Here is a 26035-nt window from a genome sequence, read left to right as displayed (position 1 = left end):
AATGCTTTCTCCCCTGCAGAGAGAATGAAATTATAAGAATTTGCCTCTCTTCATATTGCATTGTGAGATCTATCAGAGAAGTCTTCCCATTCACTTATGTATGTTTCTCTCCCCACTCCTTCTCTCCCCCCCCCCTTTAAAAACAACAACGAAAAGCAGTCTCAGACTTCATGGTGCAGAGAGAGAGAAAGATCGATTCTGAAAATTAATAGAATTTCACTTCAAGTGTGAGTTTTTTAAAAAAATGTTGAATTTTCTAAAACAACACACAAACATGCAAACACATTTTACAAGTGCATATGTTCAACTGAAATGAACCTGGGTCTTAAACCCAGGTTGAAATCCAAAGGGAGCAGAGATTTACTTGATGAAAAGCTAGTGGAGCAGCTCCACCACACCCAGAAAGTGATGTCTGCCTTCATTCCTACCTGGTGATGCTAGGGCTCTGAACCTGAGGCTTTTTGCATGCATAGCAGGTGCTCTACAGCTGAGTCAGTATAATTCCCACCTGCTATTTCCCGCCCCCCCCCGAAGGGAATCTCAAAATGTTAGAGACCCTTCCCTTCCTGCTTTTCCCTACACACACACTACATACCCATATACAATAGAGAAAACAATATATGTAAATAAAGCAACACAGCTTTATTGAGAAAACAGAGAAGGTTGCTTTGCCACTGGAAATAACCAGAGTACTTATTTTAGTTATATCAAGGCTACATAAGAGCTCCTTACCAAGGCTTTGTATTTTGGGGGAGGAAAAACTGCAAAGCCACGCTGGACATGGAGAAAGCAAGTAGCCGTGTCCATGTGGCTTCAGAACTTATACAGCCAGATCGATCCACCAATTAATTTCATGCTCCCTTTTCACACTTCCATGTTAGGAAAGAAAATTCATAGTATATGGCGGGGGGAGAGAGAGTCAATAAAAATCCAATTCCGAATAATAGCCCTATGCAGCCCTGCAAAACGGGAGAATTACCAGCTCCTTCAATGTAAGGGCAGTTAATTCAATGAAATAAAAATAATTTACGCATTCCAAGCAAACCAGCCAATGAAAAATCACTGTCATTTATAAAAATCATGAAGCTGCTGTGTTTACTCAACTGTTCAATTTAAGGCGAGCGTCCTTAGAAAAAAAAGGGGTGGAAGAAAAGTAATATCTGAAATGCACAGGAAAAAAGGGGATATGCAGAAAGTGGGCCATCTAGGGGCTCACCCCCAAAAAGGTTTAATCTTCTGAACATGCTCAAATAATGTGTACACAAATGGACAGATCTATTTCCTCTCGTCCTGTTGCTGACTCCTCCCCTGTAAAAGTATTTTCTGGAGGCTGGGAAGACTCCTGAATCTAGCAGTGTCATAACCCCTGAATCTAGCAGAGACATGGAATTGGAGACTGCAGGGGACACCAGGTGGGGAGCCATAGATGACTGTTGAAGATAGGGAGAGCATTGTGCTTGAGCAGCCCCCAGACGAATCTCTCAGTCCACCAGAACCTGTAGGGCCAGAAATCAGAATCTCATGGTCACCTTCCCCCGAGGAACCAAATGCCACCACAGCACAGCACCCGTCCAGCAGTACAGGAAGTGCACCCGGAGGTAGGTTATAGAACAGAGGAGGAGTGTTTGTCTTCAGGAAGAGGGTTGGCCCTTTAAGGCTCTTCCCTACAAATGGAGGGAAGTTGGAGGAGGTAGTTTGGAGACAGAGACTTAGGGCTCTTCCACACTTCCTCGTGTCTTGTGCCAAGAAATCACAGGTCCAAGCAGTTTTCCACATGTCATTTGCTTTCTAGGCATGGTTTTCCCTTTGCCCCACTGCTTTCCCCCAGACAACCTACTCTTTAGCATTAAATCGGAACAAACGAGAATCTGCAGAAAGCCTAGTTCTTGTTTTTTCTGATTCAGAGCTAAACAATGGGTTTTCCTGGGGGAAAGCAGCAGGGCAAAGGGAATTGTGGGTGAGGCCTTTAGAGGCTTCGAATTGTTCCCTTGGAGCTGACTAATGTCCAGGAACTTTTAATTAGCTTTGCCTTCAGCCTTTCTGCTTTCTCCATGGGATCTGGCATCAAACCAGAACAACAAAATCTCTCTAGAACAGATGGGGAGGGAGGGATTGAGGGGTCAAGGTAGAGAGGAAGAGGAGTAGTCTCATTGAGCAAATGGAAGTCTGTGTTTGGCACCACCAAAAGTCTGCACTTCTAAACAGTGTTCAGCTGAAAGTATGCATTTCAATCATATTCTGGCACATTTTTGTGCTGGGAGCCATAACCCAAAAATTGGGAATGTGTATAATCAAAAGAATAATGAGGTTCCAAACTGGAAACTAGGCCAAAAGGTGCAGGATCATGTCAGTTTGCTGCAAGATTCACCGAAATAAAATTCTTTAAGTATCCTGAAATGGGTGTGAGATGAAGGTTCTATTTGAGTACAGAATCTAACACCTTCTGGTACCTTCACACAAGCCCAATACCCTCTCAAATTATTTATCTAATGCACTGATTACCTGTTCATCATTGCAAATGCAATCTTAAATCCACATACTGTATATTCTGCAAGTACTAAAAGGTGTGTCTGGCTTTATCATTTTTACAGGTCAGCAGGTCTCCTGGGTTCCAAAGCATTCCCCAGGTCATGCTAAGCCTTTCCATGCATCATCGCTTTGGAGCGATGTTGGGATGTAGTTCTTCCAAGTCTCAAACTCTCAAGATTAGCCAGGGAGGCATTTATGGCTGGTCTTCTTTCCATTTTGAATCTCTGGCAGGTCATTCCCAAATTGGAACTGGAAACTTGACAACATCAATATAGACAAATCTGTTTCAGCTGAATATTAGGGAGGGTGGATCCAAATTTATCTCAAGTTACACGTGAAAGAAGATTTGCATGTGCTATTTAAGCATACTTCAGATGCCCCATATATTCACACAGCCCATGAAAGTAGGGGAAGTGGGACTGTGGCAGCAAGCACCTTACTCATCCACAACATATGAGCATGTTGTGCACATGTAGGCTCATAAGTAAGGCTGTGGACTGTGCTTTTGCCACATGACTGCATGTGTGAGTCTATGCATGTTGTGCATAAACAGCATAGATGCATAAATAAGCTTACAGTGAGGGTAGAACATTCTGCTGCAATCCCAGTGTACATATGGATATTTTGACTCAAAGCCTGAGCAAATGTCTGAACAATATTGTCAACTTTTAGTTTTACTTTTAGTGTGTCTTCTCATATGGAGCCTTATCAATGTGCTGTGCTTTCCATTCTAGTATTTGATAGATGCATTTTTTAAAACATGAAAATGAAATGAAATTATGCAAAAACAGAAGTTGCAGCTGATATACAGCTATTAAACACACCATGCATTTAAGGGGACACACTTTGTGAATTTCATTTAGTGAGAAGCCACACAATGGATCTATGATCTTCAGCTTCTCATGCCCTGGAGTGGCACTGAAGGTTGGTACCATACAGTAAGCTTATTGTGGGGAATTGCAGTCAAATATAATTGAAGCTTCTTTGTTCACTCTCTATCCACCATGTGAAGCCGACCAGGCAACACATCCGAGCTTGACCACCTCAAGCCCAGACTGTGTGGTCAGAAGTATTTTTCTCAATTTTGTAACCCAAGAATTTCTACCTGTGTTTTTCTTGTTGCTACATGGAATAACACATGAACCTGAAGTTTGGAGTCTGTAAGTAAAGCCATTTAAACTTACTAAAGGTGTGGTCTGTTCATTGTGAGTGTGGTAGAAATGGGGGAAAGTGCTGTAGGCAGGCTAAATGGAATATTTAAAAGGTCTAACAGCCTATTTGTAACACTTCACTGTTGCTGCATTTTTGTGACTTTTAAAGCTCTGCTATGGTTCTTTTACTGGAGAGTGCATTTAGCCCTGTGCTTGAGATCCAGATGATTATTTTATTAATTTATGGACATGGTTATCTATTTCCCCATACATATCACCAGCATCAACTATGTACTTCTCGATCATATGAAATCACCTTTTGTTAACCACAGAGATAGGGGATGAAGCTGTCAAAACATGTGAGTATTCAGCCACAGCAGATATATTTTGTACTTGTTACTGTATTTACAGTAACTGCACATGTATTTCCCATACACTTATGAGGGACCCAGGCAAATTTTTAAATCGCAAGCCTTCTCCTTCAAACTAACAAAGTGAGTGTCCAATACTCACATGACCCATAGTTGTGAATACTTGGAAGGGGGACACTGCAACTGGTATACACCCATGCTCACTCCAGCACATGTCAGGCTTATATTTTGTTCTCAAGAATTGTAAACTAAACAGAAAACTTAGTAAGGAATAGATCTTAGTGCTCACCAGAGAGCTTGAAAACACTTGAATGTCAGAGAAGTGCTATGGTACAATTCTGCCCTTTCCCCTCTGTGTGTACATTCACCACCCATGCTTTCCCTATTCTTGCTGCTTTGTCAGCCGTGCTGACCACCAATGTTTGGACAATGGAGACTGTCAAGTGACCCAATGCCCAACAGTAGTCTACAGGGTTCATCCTCAAACTTCTGTAGCAAAGCTGGACAGCACTTACAGGCTATGCGGACCGAAGCTTTTCTGCTCTTTGAAGTCCCTAAGTGGCTCCATGCAACACACTGACACCAGTAGTCCTCTGGCCCATGAAAATCTTCTACTTGCTGCCTTGTCACATTGATGTATGCCTCACGAACCTTCAAGCCTGAATGGGAAAGATACAGGGAAATTAGCTGATAGAGAATGTCTTACTCAGGCATAACACTAAGGTTAGCCAAACCTTTTCTTTTTAATTAAACAATTCCATTTTTTAATCAAGGCAAAGCTTTAATTACTTTGACAATAATATATGGCTGCTAATTAAATTCTAACAGCCAAGTAGGTCAGAACGCATGAGCTGAAAGCATCCGCTTGCCAAGATGTGATTCCAAACTATGTAATATCTCCCTTTAAAATCTTCTGTTGGCACTTTCACTCTTAATAAATAAATAAAGGTTGGTTTGTTCAGCTTTTTTCCAAAAGAAAATGCAACAATAACACAGCAAGCAAGGCAGCAGTCTTTTAATAAGTGCTGGTTGCAATTCTAAGCACAGATTCTTGCTTAAAACAACAGGGCTTTCTTCATAGGTGAGTGTGTACAGTAGTATTTGGGGTGTATACTTTTTTTCATCCATCGGCTGTAACAAAGCATGGCAGCAGAATAATGGCCAAAAATAATAAGACAAGAGTGACTGAACGACAGAAAATCAAGAAATATACACAAAGCAACCCCACACAGAAACAGCAGCCCAGTGGCGCTCAGGAGCTGGCATTATTTTCATAATCCATCATCTTCCCATCTTTCCCGTCAATACGGCTTGCAAAAGTTAAAAACAAACAATCACGAAAGCAACAATGGTTAAAATTATATAAAACAGAGTAGCAGTTTATCTATGTGTGTAAATAGATAACACACACTCAGCATTTGCTGTGAATAGTCCTGCTTTTTTCACCCGATCTTTATGGAGCATCTGCACAATGACATGAGCAAAATATCCGTGTCACATTTTCCCTATGCAGCCTCTCTCGCTGGTGCTCAAAAAAGCACAGAAAGCCTGACTTAAAATCTCAGTGGAATAGCTAGGCAGTGTCCCTGGTGCAATATAACCCATGACCCAGCTATTCTCTCAGTATATGCCAGGTCGCTCTAATTTCTAGGAATGGTGAACTTGTCAATTTCCGTTTCTCTTCATTTCTCATTTTCCCACTTCATTTCAAAACATTTCCACCATAGTGTTTTGTTTTGTTTTTTGTTTAAGTAAACCCTCCTGAAAATTCATCAGCATTTTAGTGCAGCTTTCTCTTATTAGATATGCACTTGTATGCAATTTTGCCTAACAGACACAGGTTTACAAAGCAATTTTGCATAATCCAATGTACCTCTGCATGTTAATATATGCTTTTTAATGCATACTTCATCCATATTTATGCTTTTTGTATATATTACTTGGCTGGAGAACTGTGTTGCAAAATTCAATGCACGATGGCTGTGTTCCGGTTCATGTATTATTTCTCAAAAATATGTGAATTACATGAGTTCACCTTTGAATCCTAAGTGATCCAATTCCCACCGGCCCCAATTTCTAATTTCCAACAACAACAATAACAACAACAACAACAAGAAGAATAAATTTTATTTATACCCCACCCTCCCTGGCCAGGACCGGGCTCAGGGCGACTAACATCAAAGTAAATACATTAAAAACATAAACCAAACAGCTTAATCCTAGATTGTTCTAGCCCTCTGCTTCTCTATAGATTCTTTCTACGAATGAACAACTCTCAAATTATAACATCCCCCTTTCCAAATAGCACACCTGTGTTTTCTTAGGCCCTCTATACTTGAGTGAGGGCATTCTACAGAGATCACAGTGAGAGTGGAGGGAGCATTTAACCCTTTTCCCCAGCCCTAGTAAAAGTCCCCTTCTTCAATATTTGGGTCTGGGGGAAATGGGGACAGTCTATTTGGCAACTAAATGTTAGAAGGAAGCTGCCTTATTCTTATTCAGACATTTGGTACATCTAGTTTAGTATTGCCCACACTGACTGGTAGTGCTCTCCAGAGTTTCAGACATGGTTTTCTCCCAGCCCTATGTGAAGTGCCAGGGATTGGACCAATAGCGGTCAATGTTTTCCTTTTTTTAAGGGAAATTCCCTTATTCCGAATAGGATTCCTCGCAAGAAAAGGGAAAAGTTGACAGCTATGGACCTTTCTCATAAAAAGAAGTTGTTCTATCACTGAGCTACAGTCCTGTTCTGGGCCTAAAACAGAACAGAAAAGACTAAGTGCAACTGTATCATCCAAGCCTGGAATAACATGAGAAAGAATGCCAAAAAGTCAAGTTTAAAAACTGTGTCTACATGGGTGCCCCCACCCCACAAGACCTTTATCCACCAAACAACTCTAAAAATAAATGTATTGTTTGTGTTCCCAAAAGACCAAGGTATATTGTGTGAATCAAAATATTTTTGCCATTACTTCATAGTTGCTGGATCAAAGTAGTCCCAGGATCAGAAAATTCATTCTGCTGGTAGCCTGGATAAACACTAATTTCTATCAGTTAGATTAAATGCTCATAGTCTCACAGGTATTGCTTCAGAAATATATTCTCACTATTTTCACGCACTTATAACATGGAATGTTTTTCCCTGTCTCCTCTCTACAAATGCAAAGTTGCAGACTGAGAGGCCCTCTGTGATGCCGTCTGTCTATAATAGTTGAGGTTGTGTTAAAAGTTTTGCTCCTACGCCTTCCTCAGCATCATCTCTGCACATGGATGGATTTCTTGTCTTCTACATAAGGATGCAACATTACAAATTGATGTGTAAGCAACCAAAGGGAGGTCAACAGATGCACTCACATCTGTTAATAGCTCAGAAATGGAATGAAGGAATATAATGCTTTGTCTGGGTTCTGATATGGAGCAGGAAAGTGCAACTGCCTGCCAGCTGCCACAACCCTATTACAGACTGCTAAGAATCACTCAAATGGCAGCTAGGGGAGAAAGGGCCTTGGGTATCATGTTGCGAACCACCAATTAGTCAGCGTTTCGATAAGGCAAGATGCAACTCTGGTCAGTATTTCAAAAGATCTACCTAAAGTAGCATTGGATACAATTCACTGATGTGGGGGGGGGGGGCAGTTCACATTTTAATAGGAACCAACCTACTCGGCACTTCCAGAGACAATACACAAAACAAAGCACAATTAGCCTTCAAAATTCCAACTTCCCCAACCAGAAAATGTACACAAATATGTTTATATTAAGAGAAAGCAGGCATAAAAATGTAGAAATGAGTGAAAAGAACAGACAAACTTGCATTGTATTAAGGAAAACGTGTCTGCTTTCAAATGTTCTTGGTGACTTTTAAAAACAACAAAATAGAAATCACAGACTGAGGTAGAACCATGGATAAATGAATTTAAGACGGGGAAGGGGGTGAATTAGCTGTGTTAAACTGAAATTGGTGAAACCGAGCTTCCAGCAAAACACAATGTAATCTAGCTAGTATTTATTGATATGAGATGTAAGCAGGTTACAAGCCTGTCCCTATTTTTATCAGTTAAATGTTGGAAGGTATGCAAATCCTAATCACCTCCTAATTAACATTACTGGTAATTGAGTAGTCCAATTAAATTTGCTAGACATCTGCAAAGCAGTTCCCAACTACTTTGGCAAAGTAACTAGCCCTGCACTTTGTAACATATTTCCACCTCTTTGAAGGCTCATTTGCTTCCAAAGAGCCTTTCTTTCATCTATAAAGCTCAGATCTTGGACATTTATAAGCCTTGCAGAAACTGGTGTTTGATCATGATGTCGGGGACTTTGCAAATTAATTCGGAGAAACTTTACTCAATATGAACTGCTAGAGATCTCAGATGTAAAGCAAACCTTGTGAGAAATGACAACCTCAAGCTAAACAAAACGAGCCGGTGGCTTCCAACAGGAAAGTACTGAGAGATACAGAGACGAGGCTTGTCAAGGGCTCAAAATCTTAAATGCCTGTCACTTCACAGATATCAATACAATGGACTTCTCTCCAGAATCCCAATTTAAATCTTCCAGCATCACTAGCTAATGCCTTCATTAAATATCTCAGAAAAGCTTTCAAAAATCCCCAGAACAGGAACATTTGGGCAGATATATAACAAGGCTGGAGACAGTCAACAGATATTGTGTGAGAGAGAGAGAGCGCGAGAGGGAAATATTTGCATGGCAGGTATGTAGTCTACCATACAACGTAAGAGTCACGCCTGTCCCTCAGGCTGCTGTTGCCTCCAACCCTGCCCACCATTGATGTGTGGCCCTTGGAAGGTAATAAAATAATAATAATAATAATAATAATAATAATAATAATAATAATAATAATATCTTTATTGTCATTGCCCCCTCTCGGGAACAACGAAGATTACTTGGCTGCTCCATCCACCCAGGTAGGGCACTCCACACAAAATCAGAACAACTATAAAAACACTAATTAAAACATTACAGCATAATACAGCAAGGAAGATTAGATGACTTTCAAAGTCCAGGTTTCCCATTCAGGGCCGAGATCGCTCTGGAGAAGAAGCTGTTCTTGAGACAGTTCGTTCTTGTCTTCATCGTCCTGTATCTCCGTCCCGACGGCAGGAGCTCGAAGAGACAGTGACCAGGATGCAATGGATCTTTTACTATGTCCAGTGCCTTCCTCTGGCACCTTGTGGCATAAATCTGCTCTAAGGTGGAGAGTGGGCAGCCAACAATGCTCTCTGCTGCCTTAACAACTCTGCACAACCCCATCCTGTCCTGGGTAGCACAGCTTCCGTACCACACACATAAGCCATAAGTGAGCACGCTCTCAATGGCACAGTGATAGAAGGCAAGCAGCAGTTTCTGCGGAAGATGGTTATTCCTTAGGATTCTCAAAAAGTACAGTCTCTGCTGCACCTTCTTCACAAGTCCCCTTGTGTTGACACTCCAGGACAGATCCTCTTGTAATTCAATACCCAAAAATCTGAACGTTGTTACCCTCTCCACACAGACCCCATCAATCAAAAGTGGCTGGACATTGCTCTTCTGTCTCCTGAAGTCCACCACAAGCTCCTTTGTCTTCCTTGTATTTATGAGCAAGTTGTTAGCTCTGCACCACTCTGTCAGCCGCTCCACCTCATCTCTATAGTAGTCTATGAAGGAATGTGTCCTTCAGGATAAAAAATGTGTTCCCTTCCCTATAGCAACCCTAGTGCCTGCCAGACAATGTGGACTACACCTCACATAAAACCCAGTTAGCATGGACACATAATAAACTTCACAGTGGACTTTGTGCCTTAGTCAAGCCCAACATCATAGTACAGTCATACCTCATGTTACGTTTCATCTAGGTTTCGCCGCTTGCGCATGCGCAGACGCACAAAATGACGTGGAATGGATCCCATTCGCAACTAGAGGCCTTGGGTTACATATGCTTCAGGTTACATACGCTTCAGGTTACAGACTCCGCTAACCCAGAAATAGTACCTCGGGTTGCTTCAGGACGAGAACAGAAATCATGCGGCGGCGGTGCGGCAGCAGCGGGAGGCCCCATTAGCTAAAGTGGTGCTTCAGGTTAAGAACAGTTTCTGGTTAAGAATGGACCTCCGGAACGGATTAAATACGTAATCAGAGATACCACTGTATAGCACACTACTGGAGTCACAGCATCTTGGCAAAGTCAATTACTGACACCCTCCCCTGCCGCTTTGATCTTCCCTCACTCTGCTCAACCCAAAGAACCAAACAGCACTGCGTGCCTGAAACTGGAAGCTGCCACTTTTGTTTCCCAGAATGCCCTGGGCACTCAGGCATTATGGGAAATTTAAATGGTGTTCCCTAACCACCTGGCAAAGATTAAAGTGCTGTTGCTGTCTCCACCATCACGTAAGCCTGCCAGGTTCGCCAAAGCAAAGCTTTCTGCTCCCCTGCAACCTTGTTATCAGTAAACATACTTCAAATTGGGCTGTAAGTAGATACAAATATGGGAAAATAAGCTAAAGCAGGGTGGGGAGGGAATCAGGCTTTCACCCCCAATGGAGAAATCAATGCATCTTGTGACTAACCTGTGGACAGCCAGATGTTGTTGGACTTCAACTCCCATCTGACCAACTAGAGTAGCCAATAGTCAAGGATAATGGGAGCTGTATTCCAGCAAAGATATGAAGGACCAGAGGTTAACCACCCCTGTCTTAGAACAACTAATGAGAACTATTTCGCTACTATGCACCACTACATTACCTGTCTTTGATGCCATCACAGAGAATGTTTCCATTTCAATACCCCCCGGAAGGAGATGAGGATCTACCTGGGCTCCTCTAAGGCTAAGGGTGCTGAGCATGTTTAGCCTGGAGAAGAGGAGGTTAAGGGGTGATATGATAGCCATGTTCAAATATATAAAAGGAGGTCACATAGAGGAGGGAGAAAGGTTGTTTTCTGCTGCTCCAGAGAAGCGGACACGGAGCAATGGTTCCAAACTACAAGAAAGAAGATTCCACCTAAACATTAGGAAGAACTTCCTGACAGTAAGAGGTGTTCGACAGTGGAATTTGCTGCCAAGGAGTGTGGTGGAGTCTCCTTCTTTGGAGGTCTTTAAGCAGAGGCTTGACAACCATATGTCAGGAGTGCTCTGATGGTGTTTCCTGCTTGGCAGGGGGTTGGACTCGATGGCCCTTGTGGTCTCTTCCAACTCTATGATTCTATGATTCTAAGTGACCTTTTTAATGAGCATTCATCCTGATTTGCTTACAAGAAGCTTACATGGAGGTTTGATTGTGAGCATTTGAGCATGTTGGCAGGAAGGCCACAGAACCATGAATATTCATCTTGGTTTGCTTGTGGCATGTTTGTGAATCTTCCTTTTAATCATCTGTTCATGCCACCCTTTTCCCAAAATGTTTCCTGTCACTTACATAACCACAAAAAAATGTGTTTCTTTTTAAAAGTGTATCAGTTGAACTAGGAAAACAGGGCATTTTAATGTGCTTTGATTGTGAAAACCTACATTTCCTGGTGTGTGCTTGAATCCATCCCACAAAATACCGACAGTTGGGAGATGCCCCTCCTCAGTTCTTAAAAAATCCCATTTCTGTTCTTCACCATTCCCAGAATTAATAATTTGTTGTTTTCCAATTAAGAAACCCTTCAAGTATAAGATACCTACACACACCAAAATAAATAAGCACATTCCATTAATTTTCATTAACTTGTTAAAAATGGCACTCTTCCTCTTAGGTCACCTTCCCATGCATAGCATATAGGGTCTGAGGACATCTGCATGGCAACAACCCACACTACTGATGCTCAGGGGTGAGACAAATCCTTCTTGAACATTAAGGGGGAAGCTAACAAGCTGTGGGCAAATTCTTCCTTTTAATTATAATTATAATGAACACAAAGCCCCTTTGGGTGCAGTGGACATTGTTGTGTCCTCTGAGGATGTTATATAAAAGAGCTCCAAGGCAAATGAGAAGTGGAAGCGAGATAAATAGAAGACCAGCCATGCCATACAAAGAAAGCATCAAACCCAGAAAGCTTATTCCTTTCATTAGCTGCTGTAAGAGAAAGGACAGTCAATGGGTTGTTGCTTCCTTTGAGCACATCATTCCCACCTTCGAGCCATGGTACTGCCTTTTACTCACCTCTAAAGAGCTGGCAGAGGCCTTCATCTCACCCCTGGGATCAAGAGATAAAACCCCTCTTTCGAGAGTGCCACAGCACTGTTATTAGGAGATGAAGAGCTGTGTCTGCTCTCTAAAGAGGAGCACACTTTCTATCCCGATCTCAGTGCAGATCTGAGATTGCGAGGGATGGTGGGCCACTTTCTACAGCTTACTGTGCTGGGCCCAGGGGTAAACCCGAGCAACGTGGTCCACGTCCGTTCCCTAATACAAGGGTTCCACAAAGAGTCAGTCTGACAGGGTCAAGGCAGGAAACCAGGCTAGGTCAGGCACAGGGTCACAGGCAGTTTCTAGCAAACAGCAATGTTGCTCCTGAAACCTGGGGCGGGGTCCGACAGCATTTTATCTCTGTCAGGGTAACGGCCAGTCCTGATCCCCCGGTGACTCACCTACTTTACTCACCCGAAGGTGAGCACTCCTCCTGTGAGTACTCAGGTCTCTCCTTCTCTCAGACCTTAGTCTCTGCAGCTCAGGAGATGTGGGTGGGTTACTAGACCCAGAGGGTCTCCTGACCCAACCAGTAGCAGAGCAGCTGTAAGTGATTGCCCAGCTGAAAGCAACGAGGTAATCCCCGCATCTGGAGCCAGAGCTGACTCGGCCCAGCTGGTGCTTGTTGCAGGGGAACCTGTGCAGACTGGGGCTCTTCAGAATCAGGCCCCAGACTAGGTTCAGATGCTGCCTGAGGCAGAGGATCCGATGTGAACTGAGACTCCTCTGATTCCGACTCCGGGCCCGAGTCCCAGGCCATCACACTTGGACCCATGAGTTTGCGTCCCCTGTTCTAAGAGGTGAGTACAATTTGTAGACTAACCCTAAAATTACATTCTAAACTGATTTGGAGAAAAGGTGAGTAAGATGAGTCATAACAGGCATATACAATTATGCATTGTGCGAAGAAAGCAGACAGAGAAAAGCTCTTCTTCCTCTCTCATTGTACTGGTCTCGGGGGGGGGGGTTACCGTGCGGTGTGGTCCGTGTCCAGTCTGAGGCTGAAGTAGGGTCCAAGTTAGAGAGTCGGGCATGGTCAGGAACTCTGGCAGAAAGCAGAACAGGGTGCCGCAAGGAACAGGTAACCAACGATATTGCTCCCGCAACCTGGGACTAGACAGCTGGCCTTTATCTCCTCTGAGGCATAGTGTGGCCCCGGTCCACAGGTGACTCGCCTCTCCTGGCCTGGAGGTAAGCACTCCTCCTGAGAGAACTTAGTTCCCTCAGCCTCTCCGCCCTGAGCCTCTGCAGCTCAGGAGAGGCTGGAGGGTTACTGGACCCAGAGGCAGCCTCACCTTCCCCTGACAGGGCTGGGAGAGGAGCACCTGCAGGCAATGGGTCCTTGATCACCTCTGGAGCCAGAGCGGATTCAGCTGGTGTCTGCTCCTGAGGATCCGGCACAGGTGAGGGCCCTTCAGATTCAAGCCCCTGCTCTGGCTCAGCCGGCCCTGGAGGTAGGGACTCCTGTGCAGGCTGGGATTCCTCAGGTTCAGCCTCTGAATCAGATTCCCAGGCCATCACACTCATAACACCAGATCTCAGGGACATCTAACGAAGTTGAATGTTGGAAGATTCAGGACAGACGAAAGAAAGCAATTCTTCATACAGCACATCGTTAAACTATGGAATTCACTCCCACAGAAGCTAGTGATGGCCAACAGCTTGGAAGGCTTCAAAAAGGGATTAGACAAATTCTTGGAGAATGGTTGCTAATCTTGATGGCTGTGTTGTGCTTCTACTGTTGGGCACTGTAAGCCTCAAACTAAACAGCTGATGTGAATCAGAACTGGGGAGAGTGCTGCTGTGCTCAGGTCCTGCTTGTGACATCTGGTTGGCCACTGTGACAACAGGATGCTGGACCAGATGGGCATTTAGCCTCATCCAGCAGGATTTTCTTACATTCTTAAATCTATGGACTGGTTGAAGCAAGCAGCTTCTACACTTTTGCCCAATATCTGGGAAGCAATATTAATATTTGCTCCTCTCATTAGACTACAACTCGGGGTCATCCAGTGAAACTGATGGGCAGTCGATATAGCACAAGCAAAACAAAGTACTTCTTCACACAGTGCCAAGTAAACATATGGGAATTTTCTGTCACAAGATAGGTCTTTCTATGGTTCCTGGTTCAGAGAGATGATGAATAATTCAATTTATTATTTGTGTAATACAAAACTTCTCTCAGAGACTTAAATGCACAATTAAAAACCAACCAACCACCAAGTTTAATAATAAAACAATATCCCCAAAATGCAGACACACAGAGAGTTTATGAAGGATACTGAGCAGCTGGGATGTGTGCAGAGGAGAGTGACCAAGATGATAAAGCTTTGGATAAGTTTAGCCTGGAGAAGAGAAGACTGAGAGGTGCTAGGGAGGAGTCATCTTCAAATATTTGAAGGGTTGTCACATGTAAGAAGGAGCAAACTTGTTTTCTGTTGCTCTAGAATGTAGGACCCAAACCAATGGATTCTAATTCCAAAAAAAGGAATTACAACCAGGCATTATGAAGAATTTTCTGGTGGTAAGAGCTGCTCAACAATGGAATGGAAAATCTCAGAAGGTAGGGGACTCTCCTTCATCTGTCAGCTGTGGTTCCTGCACTGCAGGGGGTTGGAGTAGATGACCTTTGAGGTTCCTTCCAACTCTACAATTCTAGGATTATAATAATCCCTCAGAAGTCTAGGAGAAGAGGTATGTCTTGATCTGAAATAATGCTAAAGTTTGCACCTGGTGGACTTTACTGCAGAAAGCATTCCATAGCCTCTTACCATTATTTTCTGGGGGCACACAACAGGGATGTGGTGCTTGTGGACTTCCTATAAGCAACTGGCTACCTACCATTTGGAGCAGGATATTAGACTGAACAGAACTTTGATTTGATCCTTCTTATGGAAGTAGGGCTCAAATCTACTTTCTTGAAAGCCCTCAGGGCTCCACTGTTCTCAGTTCTAACCAGGGCAGCTCTGTGTCAGCCTGTAAGACCTTTGTGGGGGATGCAATGAACTAGGGTGACAGGCAGCTCTGAAATACATGCAACTGAACCACGGTTGTTCTTTTGGATTCATACTCCCAACCCCCAGTCTTGTCAAAGATCTGGATGCAAGATGAAACTCTCTGGGCTTTTTAGCATCTGATTCTATAAATAAATCTGATTTGCACTTGGTGACTATTGATTTTCAGCATTGTAAACCTAGATTCTCTATAACTCAGCACCCACTTAATCGCAAGCATCAAGAGGCATTCAGGAGTTAACCCATTCCTTCAGTGAGCAACAGAGGTGCAGATTTGTAATATGTACAGAAAAGGGGAGAAAGATCCGTAGTGGATGAAAAGGTGAGGAAATGTCACAGATGCAACTACTAGAACTGTTAAAGGGGGACACATCTCCAGTCCCCCCACCCTATAATTCTGTACCTGGAAAAGCCTCTTCTAAAGCTGACACATATCTTGCTCAAGGATGTTAAGTGAAATTTTTGGCAAACCCAGCATTCTATCTGCTTTACCATCCTCCTGGAGGATGGAGCAAAATCAAGACAAGGTAGTTGAGACCTTTGTTTCCTGAAATATATAGATTATAGAAGAATAGGTTTAGCATTAGCATTGGTGTGGATACATTGATCAACCAACCTGCTTTCTGGTTGATATGCCCTAAGCTGACAGATGGGGTGGCGGCCCACATTGGAGTCCTCTATGGCGTGAACAGCTTCTGGTGGACCCCTCCCTCCTGATTGCTATGAGGTAGGTGAAACCCCACAAGACCAAGCCAATCCACCCATGGCCCATAGCAATGTTAATGGATGACCACCATGTCCCTGTAAAAAAAGTAACTGTCAAAGTAAACAGAAAAGAATGGGTGAGAAACCTAGACTGAGACTGAGTGTTTGAGTCAGGCCTCCCTTTCTCTCTCTCCCAGGAGAAGACTTGATGAGCGCACTTCTCCGTCAGGCCTGCTCTGATGCCCTGCCCCTCAGGGAGCCTAGCCTGGATGCCGATTGGCTCCCCAGGTCCCTCTGTCCATTTCACAACTTCTAGTATGGTTGCAATGAATGCAACCAGCCAGCCACACACGAAGACTCAAGATGGTCTTAGTGTACAAGAAGACTCCCACCTGCCACTGCCAGACTGCAAATGACACTTGTTGGTACCTTAATACCAAGGTTCATCAGTATTTTGGAACTTTCAGTTCCAGTTCATATACTGCCTGTCTTATGTCGTGTTATGTTGTGAGATTCAGACACCTTGGAGCTCACATACTTAGTTGAGACACATGTCATAGGAAAAACCCTGCTGAATTAGTGCAGAAATCCACCTGGCCCCATCTGGCCTATCGTATTTTCCAGTGGTAAATCAAGTGCTTCTGGAAAGTCCAAAAGCAGGACATGAATGCAATAAATAGACTTTCCTCTGTGCTTGCCCCCAATCAAGTGGTGCTCAAGAGCACATTGCTGCTGCACCTAAAATATCCAGAAATCCACCATGATCACTATATATCGTCATTTATTTACTGCCTCCCTTTCCTCCAAGGAGCTTATGGTGGCATACAGTATGTAGCCACAACACAGAAAATGTCCACATTCGGACATCATGCCAAACCATAATTTAGTGCAGGGATGGGATAACTGGTTGCCCTGCAGATGTTTCTGAACAACTGCTTCATCAGCTGCGACCAGTCTGACCAATGTCTGGGGAAGATGGAATCTGTAGTCCAGCAACATCTGAAAGACTGTAGGCTTGATGTCCATGGCTTCTTGTGCTGAGAATGAGCCACAGCAAGCCTTGAGCTTGGTTCAGAAGCTTTTACTTCTGGTTTAGATTAACTGTAGCTTGCTATGAGGTCCAAACCCACAAGATTAAACAGGGTTTATTTGAAACAAGCCAGCTTCAAGACGTGGGTTATGATGCTGACAACAAGACATTGTTGACGTTGTCCACAGTTTAGGATCTAACTACACTTTAGGAACTAACAACACACTAAACTGCAGCTAATCAAAAGCCATCATTTATTTTTTCTTGCAGCCTTACTGGAGGAGGAATGGGGAGGAGGTCTAAGAGCCTAAGGCTTGTTACTACTCATTTCTGTCATGCTAAAGCACCGTGGCCAGTATGTTTGCTATTATTTGCCAGCTGTCATAATGCCATCAATATAAATTACAAAGATCTCAACAGTACAGAAAATAATCTAAGGGATATAAAAACCTTTGGTGTGATTACATGTACAGTTCTGGTAACTCTACCTCAAAAATAGCATTACTGAACTGAAAAGGGTACAGAAAGACAGCTAGACTATCAAGGCCTTGGAGTACTTGCTTATGAAGGAAGGCTAACTAATATAGGAATTTTGGGGAGAGGTGATGGTGACCAAGGGGAGGGAATCAATTTATCAAATTACCATAATGAGTGGTTGGAAAGAACAGAAAAATTAAACACAAACACTCCTTTCATAATACAAGAACTTGGGTATTACCCGGTGCTTAGGAGTAAACAAGGGGAACAGCCACCCCTCTCAGAATGCCTGTGTGAGAGCTTCCAAACCCAGCTTACTGGGTAAGTTCTGCAAACACAAAGGATTTGATCTCATTAAGCATTCAAAAATAATGCATGAGGCTCAAATAGGAGGGGGCAATATGTCCTCGACAGATCTGCTCCTCCATGACCTTAATATGTTGAGTTGGAAGGACTGAAAGGAGCTTCTAAGCATGTTCAGACAAACTTATTTAGAAGGCCTCACCAGACATTCCCAATGCAGGAAAGCTGAGGGTGCCTGGGGCACACAAACACTGTGGGAGGGGTCAGCATTTTGCACCCCTCTCTGGGGCCCTTAGGCATTATTTTGAGTGCCTGAAGAAAGACTGAGATGAGGCTCATTGATTAAAAAGTATCCAGGTAGGGACTTAATAATTTGTGGTCCATGCATGAAGATCATCCTTTGCTTTTAAAAATCTCATTCTGAGCAGCAGTTCATAAGGTGGACTAACCAGGCATTTCTAATTGGAAAATCAGTCACACACAGTTCGCCATTTGAAATAAAAATCATTAAAAAGTCCAAGCCAGTCCAGAGTTTAGCTAATTTGCTCCCTGCCGCCACTTCCTTCTGTAATCCTCCAAGAGAGGTTGCCAGACTTTGAAGGGGGATCAAGATACAGTTGTACCTTGGATCCCAAACGCCGGAAGTGAGTGTTCCAGTTTGTGAATGTTCTCTGGAAGCTGAGCGTCCAACGCGGCTCATGCAATTTCCAACTGAGTGCAGGAGGCTCCTGCAGCCAATCGGAATCCGCGCCTTGGTTACTGAATGTTTTTGGTTTAAACATAACTCTAAGAGAAATTTATTTAAAACTGAAATTAAATTCCACAAAAGTCCTCCTCTTGGTTGTGAGGCGGGGGATGCTTCACTTAGACTCCTTGACACTGGCCTCCAGAGGGCTAAACTGTGTTCAGCATTACAATCAAACTGGGCCACTGTGTTCTTCTTGTTTTAGAAGTAAAAATGCCTCATTGATATTCTAAAAGCAAAAGGGTTTTTGAAAACATTTTGAAAATATGCTGAGATTTTCTCCACCAGACACCTGAATAAGTACACATTCAATGCACACCAGAAACCAAGAGACCAAAATCTAGCAGACCATGCCAATAAAACACACACAGACACACACTCTTAAAAACGTGTATGTGTGCAACATTCTTAAAAGGTTCAGTCTATAAGATTCATAGCTGAGTGGGGATTTGAAGCCCTCGATTTTCCACAGGCCAAACTCCAACAGACTGCAAGATGTAGTTGTGGGGAACATGTTTCACCTTTGTACAGTCGGGTAATTTGGAGAGAGAGAGAGAGAGAGAGAGAGAGAGAGAGAGAGCGCACTCTGTATCTTCTATCCAGGGAAGCAAGAGTCATTACCACAATCCAAGGGCAAAATCACTAAAGCAGAATGTGAAGTAAGGGCAGTGAGGGGCTTGGTCTGGGGGAAATGAGAGTGTGGCTGAGGAGGATGAGTCCCAAGGGCCCAGGGGCCAGAAAACAAGGCCTCGAGGGCCGTATTTGGCTTCCCCACTTGTGACATGGAACAACCTCATGTGTCTCCATCAGAGGGTGGGGTGCAAATTTAACAAATAAGACAGACACACCAGGCGCAGTTAGGGAGGGAGACCTCCTTGCTGAGAGGAGAAATATCTTGCTGTTTCCTTAAACTACAGATCTCCCCTGCCTCGACAGGAACGATAATAATAGAAATTACATGGCAAGAACCTCTAATCAACTCGAGTAAGAACCAATGCATTATAAATGAAAACCAACATTGTTCCCCGATACCTTATGTAATTCCAATTCACAGTGGTAGCCCATCCCTTTAAATTATTGTGCAAATTATAAGCATCATCCTTTGTCATCCAGCACAGCCTCAAAGAATATGGGGAGTTTTGCCTCTGGTATTGCTATGCTAATAAGCTTTCTGCACTGCTGGGTGGTTTAGCAGCAGACAGACTAATGCTGGCAGAGGATGAATAATTGCTTGGTATGTGCTAAACATAACGGAGCAAGCACCAAACTTCATCATTTGTCAGCTTTATTTGTTTAAATGAGAAAAATGCTGACAGCAGTTATTGCTGTAATCTTTTTATTTATCAGACATGAAAACTTTAGTTACTCATAGCAGGTCTCATCCTACTGGGAAAACAGGAGTTGGGAGTACTTTAGAGCCAATTTGAAGCATGCTCTCAAAAATGTTAAAATTGAAGGGGGGAGGCTTTCCTTTTTCTCAATTTATTTTAAACTCTTAACTAGCTTTATCTGCATCCTAGAAGCGTTCGGTTCATAACAAAGGACTACTTGTGCCCTCGAGCACCATCGAGCAACAGACAAAGCAAGCTACCATTAATCGGTCACGTTCTGACATCATGCCAAACCATTGTTTAGCATGATGAGAATGAGACACAGCAAGCGTCAGGCTCTCTCCCTCTGGTATGCCATGAGAAGGAACCAAACATCCTGGTACATATGGAAGTAGAGGCACCCCAAGAGATTCTTCCCCACTTCTTCTTGATAGCACTTAGGAGATGTAGCATTTATTGTTATAACCATTTAGAACATGTCTTTATTCTTTCGAATATTCAAAACATACGACCCGTAGGGTAGGCCAGCATTATTGTTCCTCTATACCATGGCCTGGCAGGTATTTCAACCAGAAACATCTTGATTCATTATCCCTTGGCCACCGCACCAGGTCTCTCTCAAATATTTGTTTCGGACGTCGATATTAATGGCATTTTAATTTAATCCAGGCTTCTTCAACTAGATGTCCTCCAAATGTTTTTTTGGACTACAGGCATGGCAATAATGTCCAATGCTCAGGGACTATGAATGGGCACCAGGTTGTGGAAAACTGATTTAATCTACATACCCCTTGTGCACTATCCCAATCTCTGAACAGTGTGAGACTTCACAGGTTCCAGGTGCTTACCCAGGTTTCGGTTTCCTCAGAATAGGGACAGCAGAGACCATGGTGTCTTTATGATATTTGGCTGTATGTACAACCTGAGACTACAATGGAGGGGCTTACAGTATTAACACCCTGAGGGAATCATGTGTCTCCCATAGTTAGGGGCCCATTGCCAAGAAACTCCTCTGGTTGTTCCAGCAATTGAATCCCAAATGGACCCAAGAATTAGAAGGGACTCAGCAACCTACAACCTACAGCCCTCCAAACTCACAGCACTACAGTGGGACCTCGGGTTAAGTACTTAATTCGTTCCGGAGGTCTGTTCTTAACCTGAAATTGTTCTTAAACTGAAGTACCACTTTAGCTAATGGGGCCTCCTGCTGCTGCTGCACCGCCGGAGCACGATTTCTGTTCTCATCCTGAAGCAAAGTTCTTAATCCGAGGTACTATTTCTGGGTTAGCAGAGTCTGTTACCTGAAGCGTATGTAAGCTGAAGCATATGTAACCTGAGGTACCACTGTACTAACAAATGAATCTCTTTATGGGCAGACCTATTCTAGGGTACTTACCATTTTCACAAGCATCTAATTAAGCTTTGAAGGATTTTAAAAGGTCATATAAAATATACATGGACAAAACCTGAAGCAAATGTTTGCTGCCTGTCATTTTTATGTTCTTTTATTATTTTGCTTTTAAATGTTATTTTCTTATTATTTTTCCCCAAGAAGCTCAAGGTGGTGCCTATGGTTCTCTCTCCCCCCCCCCCACATCATGTTATCATTACAATATCTTTGCAAGGTAGGTTTGGTGGCCAGTGACTGGTCTCAAAATCACCCAGTGAGCTTCATAGCTAAGAGGGGATTCGAACTCTGCCCTCCCAGGTCCTAGTCAAACATTCTATCAGCTACACTGCACTGGTTCTCAAGGATGTAACAGCCAGAGATGAAACAATGGGTTCCTGGTAACTGCACTTACCTATTGGCTGAACTGCTGTGATGTCAGTGTCATCACAGGAAGTGGGCAGGTGGGAAGGCTTGGCGAGCAGTAGGAATAGCAGCTAATAAGAGGAAGCCAGAAGATCTGAGCACAAGCAAGGGTAGGAATTGAAAAGAGAGAGCAGTGGCCAGAGCTGGCTCAGTCATTATGCAGACTAAAACAGCTATCTCAAGCAGCAGAAGCCCCCAAGGAGGCATCTTGTCATCTCCACAGAAATGGCGCTGGTATTGGCCGAAATTGTGTGATTTTGGAAAGATCTCGCCCAAAATTGGCACTGATGCTGTTACTGCTACTCTGCCAGCAGGGGAGGTGGCAGTAGAAAAGTGGTGCCGGTGGCAACAGGGCAAGAGAGTTCTTCCCTTTTTGTCTCAAGTGGCGAAACAGGACGTGCATCCCCTAGTGGTAGCAGGGACAATGGAGAACAGGGCTGCTAAAGTGTCAGCAAGGTAGGGCTGGCATGGGCAGAGTTTTATCTTTTGTAATTTATTTCAGTATTTTGAAACTGTGAAGTTTTCCATCCAGAGAGATCATCAAAATGACACAGATTTACAAAAAAAGCAGTAATAAATGAACTCTGACTTTTTAATTAATTCAGCACAGCTACTTATTTCCCAGCAAAGCTGCAAATTCCTTTCTTTCATTATTCTTTTGCCATAGACTGACTCCAACTCCACCCAACCAGCACACTGGCAGCCCATGGACTATCGATTTATCCAAAAGCAAACTCATGCACTGTGTTTCTGACTTCATTCCTATTGCAATTAGCTCTTCTTTCCCACCCGCACCACACCTCTCTTTTAATCATGGATATGCTAAAAGGAGTCTGCAGAGATGCTGAGGCAAATCCCTCACAATCGGAATTACGTTTATCGCTAGCAGCGTTTTACCCACCCTCCATCTGAGCCTGCCAATCCAAGCCTAACTCTGACAGTGCTGTGATGCTTGCAACAGGGCTGCTGGATTGATGGCACTGCCCTGACTTAGTGCACTCACATGATTCTGACCCTGCCTTGGTCCCAGCCTTGCCCAGGTAAACAGCAGAGACGTCAGTTTTGGGAGGGCAGTTTCACCACACTGCATGCCTCACTACTGCTTGAACAAGTCCACCTGCTGCTGCTGCCAGTGTCTCAAATTTCAGTGGCACCCTGTGTAATGCAAAATCCAGCACGACTCCCGCCTTTCACCTTCCAATGGACTTCACAGTTGTGGTGCCTGCTGCAGCACCCCAGAAGCTCTGCGCCTGGTGCAGTTGTGCTGCCCTAGAACCGCCTTTGCTGCTGCAATCCATTCCCAATCCACATATCTATCCAGAGTGCAAGGCAACTGGGAAATATTGCTCTCTGTTGCCACTGCTCACGTCTCAGAAAGGACATGTGAGAAGGCATGGATAGCAAAGAGGAGATAACTAGAGGGGTTGCAGTGGTCCCTTGCAAGGTAGGGGAAAAAGTAAAGGACCCCTGGACAGATAAGTGCAGTCAAAGGCGACTCTGGGGTTGCGGCGCTCATCTCGCTTTCAGGCCGAGGGAGCCGGCGTTTGTCCACAGACAGCTTTCAGGGTCATGTGGCCAGCAGGACTAAACAGCTTCTGGTGCAACAGAACACCATGATGGACACCAGAGCGCACGGAAATGCTGTTTACCTTTCTGCCACAGCAGTTATTTATCTACCTGCACTGGTGTGTTTTTGAACTGCTAGGTTGGCAGGAGCTGGGACAGAACAATGGGAGCTCACCCCATCACAGGGATTTGAACCACCGATCTTCCAGTTGGCAAGCCCAAGAGGCTCAGTGGTTTAGACCAATAAGGCCGGCCAAACCCAGCAATCTGACAACTGTACTATATTGTCTCCTGTTGGATCTCACATAGTAAAAGCCACTTTGAGGAGGAAGCGCAAAGGCTGGGCTGGCAAATTTCAGGCTCTGTAGCCTGTAGACTCTGAAACTCAGACTCTGATAAAGATGGATGCCCTTATCCTTTTGGCTATGCAATCTGTGTCTCAATATAAATAAATAAAAGGAACATCAAGCTGTGCCACTAAAGGGACCACACAGCATCAATTGCCAGAACAAGTGGATTCATCTCTCTGATGATTAGATGCCTGCAGGCTGAAATACCTGTACTGGCAATTTGGATGTGGATAATTAAAAAGCAGAGTCTTATTAGAATTTCTTAAAGCTAATTATTAATTGAAACTAAAATGTCTTTTAAAGCTTCATCTTAGCAACGAGATTAAAGAACTACATTTTATTAGGGTTTTTCCTTTAAAGAAGCAAAGTTTGAAATACTGTGACTATCTGACAGTATAGTCTGCTGCTAGCAACAGCTTCCAGGACAGCGGTTGCTTTTGATACAGATACCACAGAATGATGTCTTGCATGAGAATACAATCCAAGAATATGCAATACAGTGTACTCGATGCAAGGATTCCTCTAGAAACCAATTATATTTATCTTAGGCATTATCTATATATTCAACTATTCCTCTTGACATAGCCATGGGGTGTGTGAATGTTAAGGACAATAAAGCTATTACCCATAAATATTTTTTGCAGCGTTATCAGCTTGCAATAAGTACAGCTGTTACTCAAGATATACTTTTTCTTTAGGTGAGCCACAACTTCTTTAATGTGCATTTTAAACGAACATCGTACAACTACTGTTATGAAATCTGGATAAGAGCAAGCACAAACAAGGTCCTTCCTCTGGCCACAAATGAGGAGGAGAAGAAAGAAAGGGATTCTAAAGCTTCACCCAGGCTGGTTCCTCAATGTGAACACAACACAAACCATGGTTTGGTCATGCGGTGTGTGAACTATTGGAATTATTCCAATGTGTGGTACCCTGGGTAAAATGGCCCAGTTTGTGCTATGAGCCACTCCTAAAACAGGGGCAAATTGTAAGAAGGCTTTCTCATGTATTTATATATATATATTTCAGTCTAAAGCTGCAAATAAATAAATAAATAAATAAAATCCATTGGTAGATGACACTGTGAAAATGATGTATTTTTCTTCCCCATAATCTGTCAGTCAACTTATTTCCTACACCGTTTTAGAAAATGTGACAATTTTTAATTGCATGTTCTTCCTTGCTATTATCTATTCAAGGGTGTGTGTGTGTGTGTGTTTTCTCTAAGAGAATATTATATTCACATTATTATTTCCAAGACACAGAGTTGCCTAGCAATCTGGGAAAGTGGAAGGGTGTAAGAGGGTGTGTGTGTGTGTGTGTGTGTGTGTGTAGGGAGAGTAATAACAACACAGGCCTGTGAGATTACAAGGCAGCAGAACCGTTAAATTGGTTTGCAATACTTATCAAGATGTTTGTTTCTAAATGAGAAAGGATATAGGATTTGCTCGAAGCCTGATAAAATCTGTGGATCATTTCTCAACACCTTCCCCAGCCTTACAAGCTCTCGTTTTGCAGATATGCCTTTATTGCAAAACAGAGTTCTTCCATTTAGCTTCATTAGCTGCCAAACAACTAATAAGGGAGTCAGACTACAGTGCTGTGAACTGCTGGCCTAACATTTCATGACTATTCCCAACTCAACGTGGGGCAGCAAGCTATGCACAGCCATTCTCAAAGAAAAAGCCAGCAAAATGTCACAAAGCATCTAGCATAGTCCTCTAAGACCGCAACCCTAAAGACTTGATTCTGAGTCAATACACTTTCACTGCACATTTAACATATTTAGCTATCACAAGACCTATTTGGGCATACAAGTGACATAGAGGAGATAAGGATGCAGGACATATGAATGAGTCTTGGTTCCACCCTTAATGTCCCCATCATGCAGGAGTGCCAGCTCAAGGGGGTCAAGCCCTTTTGCCCCCCCTTATGTTTTGGGGGTCGGGCCCCTCCAATGTCCAAGTAGCACAGAGGCTCCTTCACCTCCTCCACCTGCTGCGGAGGGGAGGGAGAGTTGGAGCAGCCTTCTGCTGGTGGCAGAGCCAGGAAGAGAAGGAGAAGGAGCCACCAGCCACTGAAGCCATGCAGCTCCTCCCAACATCCTGACATCACACGCACGATGTCGGGACATCACATGTACTCCATTGCCCCCCAAATCGCTCTCGTAAGGTGGCACCTCTGCCACCACTGTTCCCTTCCCTTCTTGAGCAGGTGGGTCTGAAGAGGGCTTCTATGTGTGTTTGCATGGACAATGACAACTGTGGTCAGTTGAAAACAGAAGCCCCTCTTCACATGTTCACTTTGAATGCCAAAAGAGAGTTTTATCTTAACCAAAGTCAGGCATTATAACTCCCTCATGTAAGAACACCAGAAGAGTCCCCCTGGAGCCAGCCAAAGGCCCAACTACTCCAGCCTCCTGATCTCACAGTGACCAGACAGATGCCCAAAGGAAGGCCTGAATGCAATAGCTGTGATT

The 26035-nt window shown here is 43.6% G+C and overlaps 1 protein-coding gene across 2 annotated transcripts in view; it reads right to left on the bottom strand.

Moving 5' to 3' along the window:
- The window catches only part of UNC5D (unc-5 netrin receptor D), a 435843-nt gene that overhangs the window by 209694 nt on the left and 200114 nt on the right, over window positions 1-26035 (bottom strand). For both annotated transcript variants that reach the window (XM_083713478.1, XM_083713479.1), the window contains exon 3: window positions 4567-4710. In XM_083713478.1, coding sequence (XP_083569604.1) covers window positions 4567-4710 — 144 coding nt within the window. The remainder of the gene's footprint in view (window positions 1-4566; window positions 4711-26035) is intronic.

This window comes from Podarcis gaigeae, assembly GCF_964106915.1.
Source record: "Podarcis gaigeae genome assembly, chromosome: 15".
In the NCBI taxonomy this organism is placed as follows: domain Eukaryota; kingdom Metazoa; phylum Chordata; class Lepidosauria; order Squamata; family Lacertidae; genus Podarcis; species Podarcis gaigeae.
The sequence above is the reverse complement of the archived record's forward strand: the minus strand, read 5'-3'. Positions and strand labels throughout refer to the sequence as shown.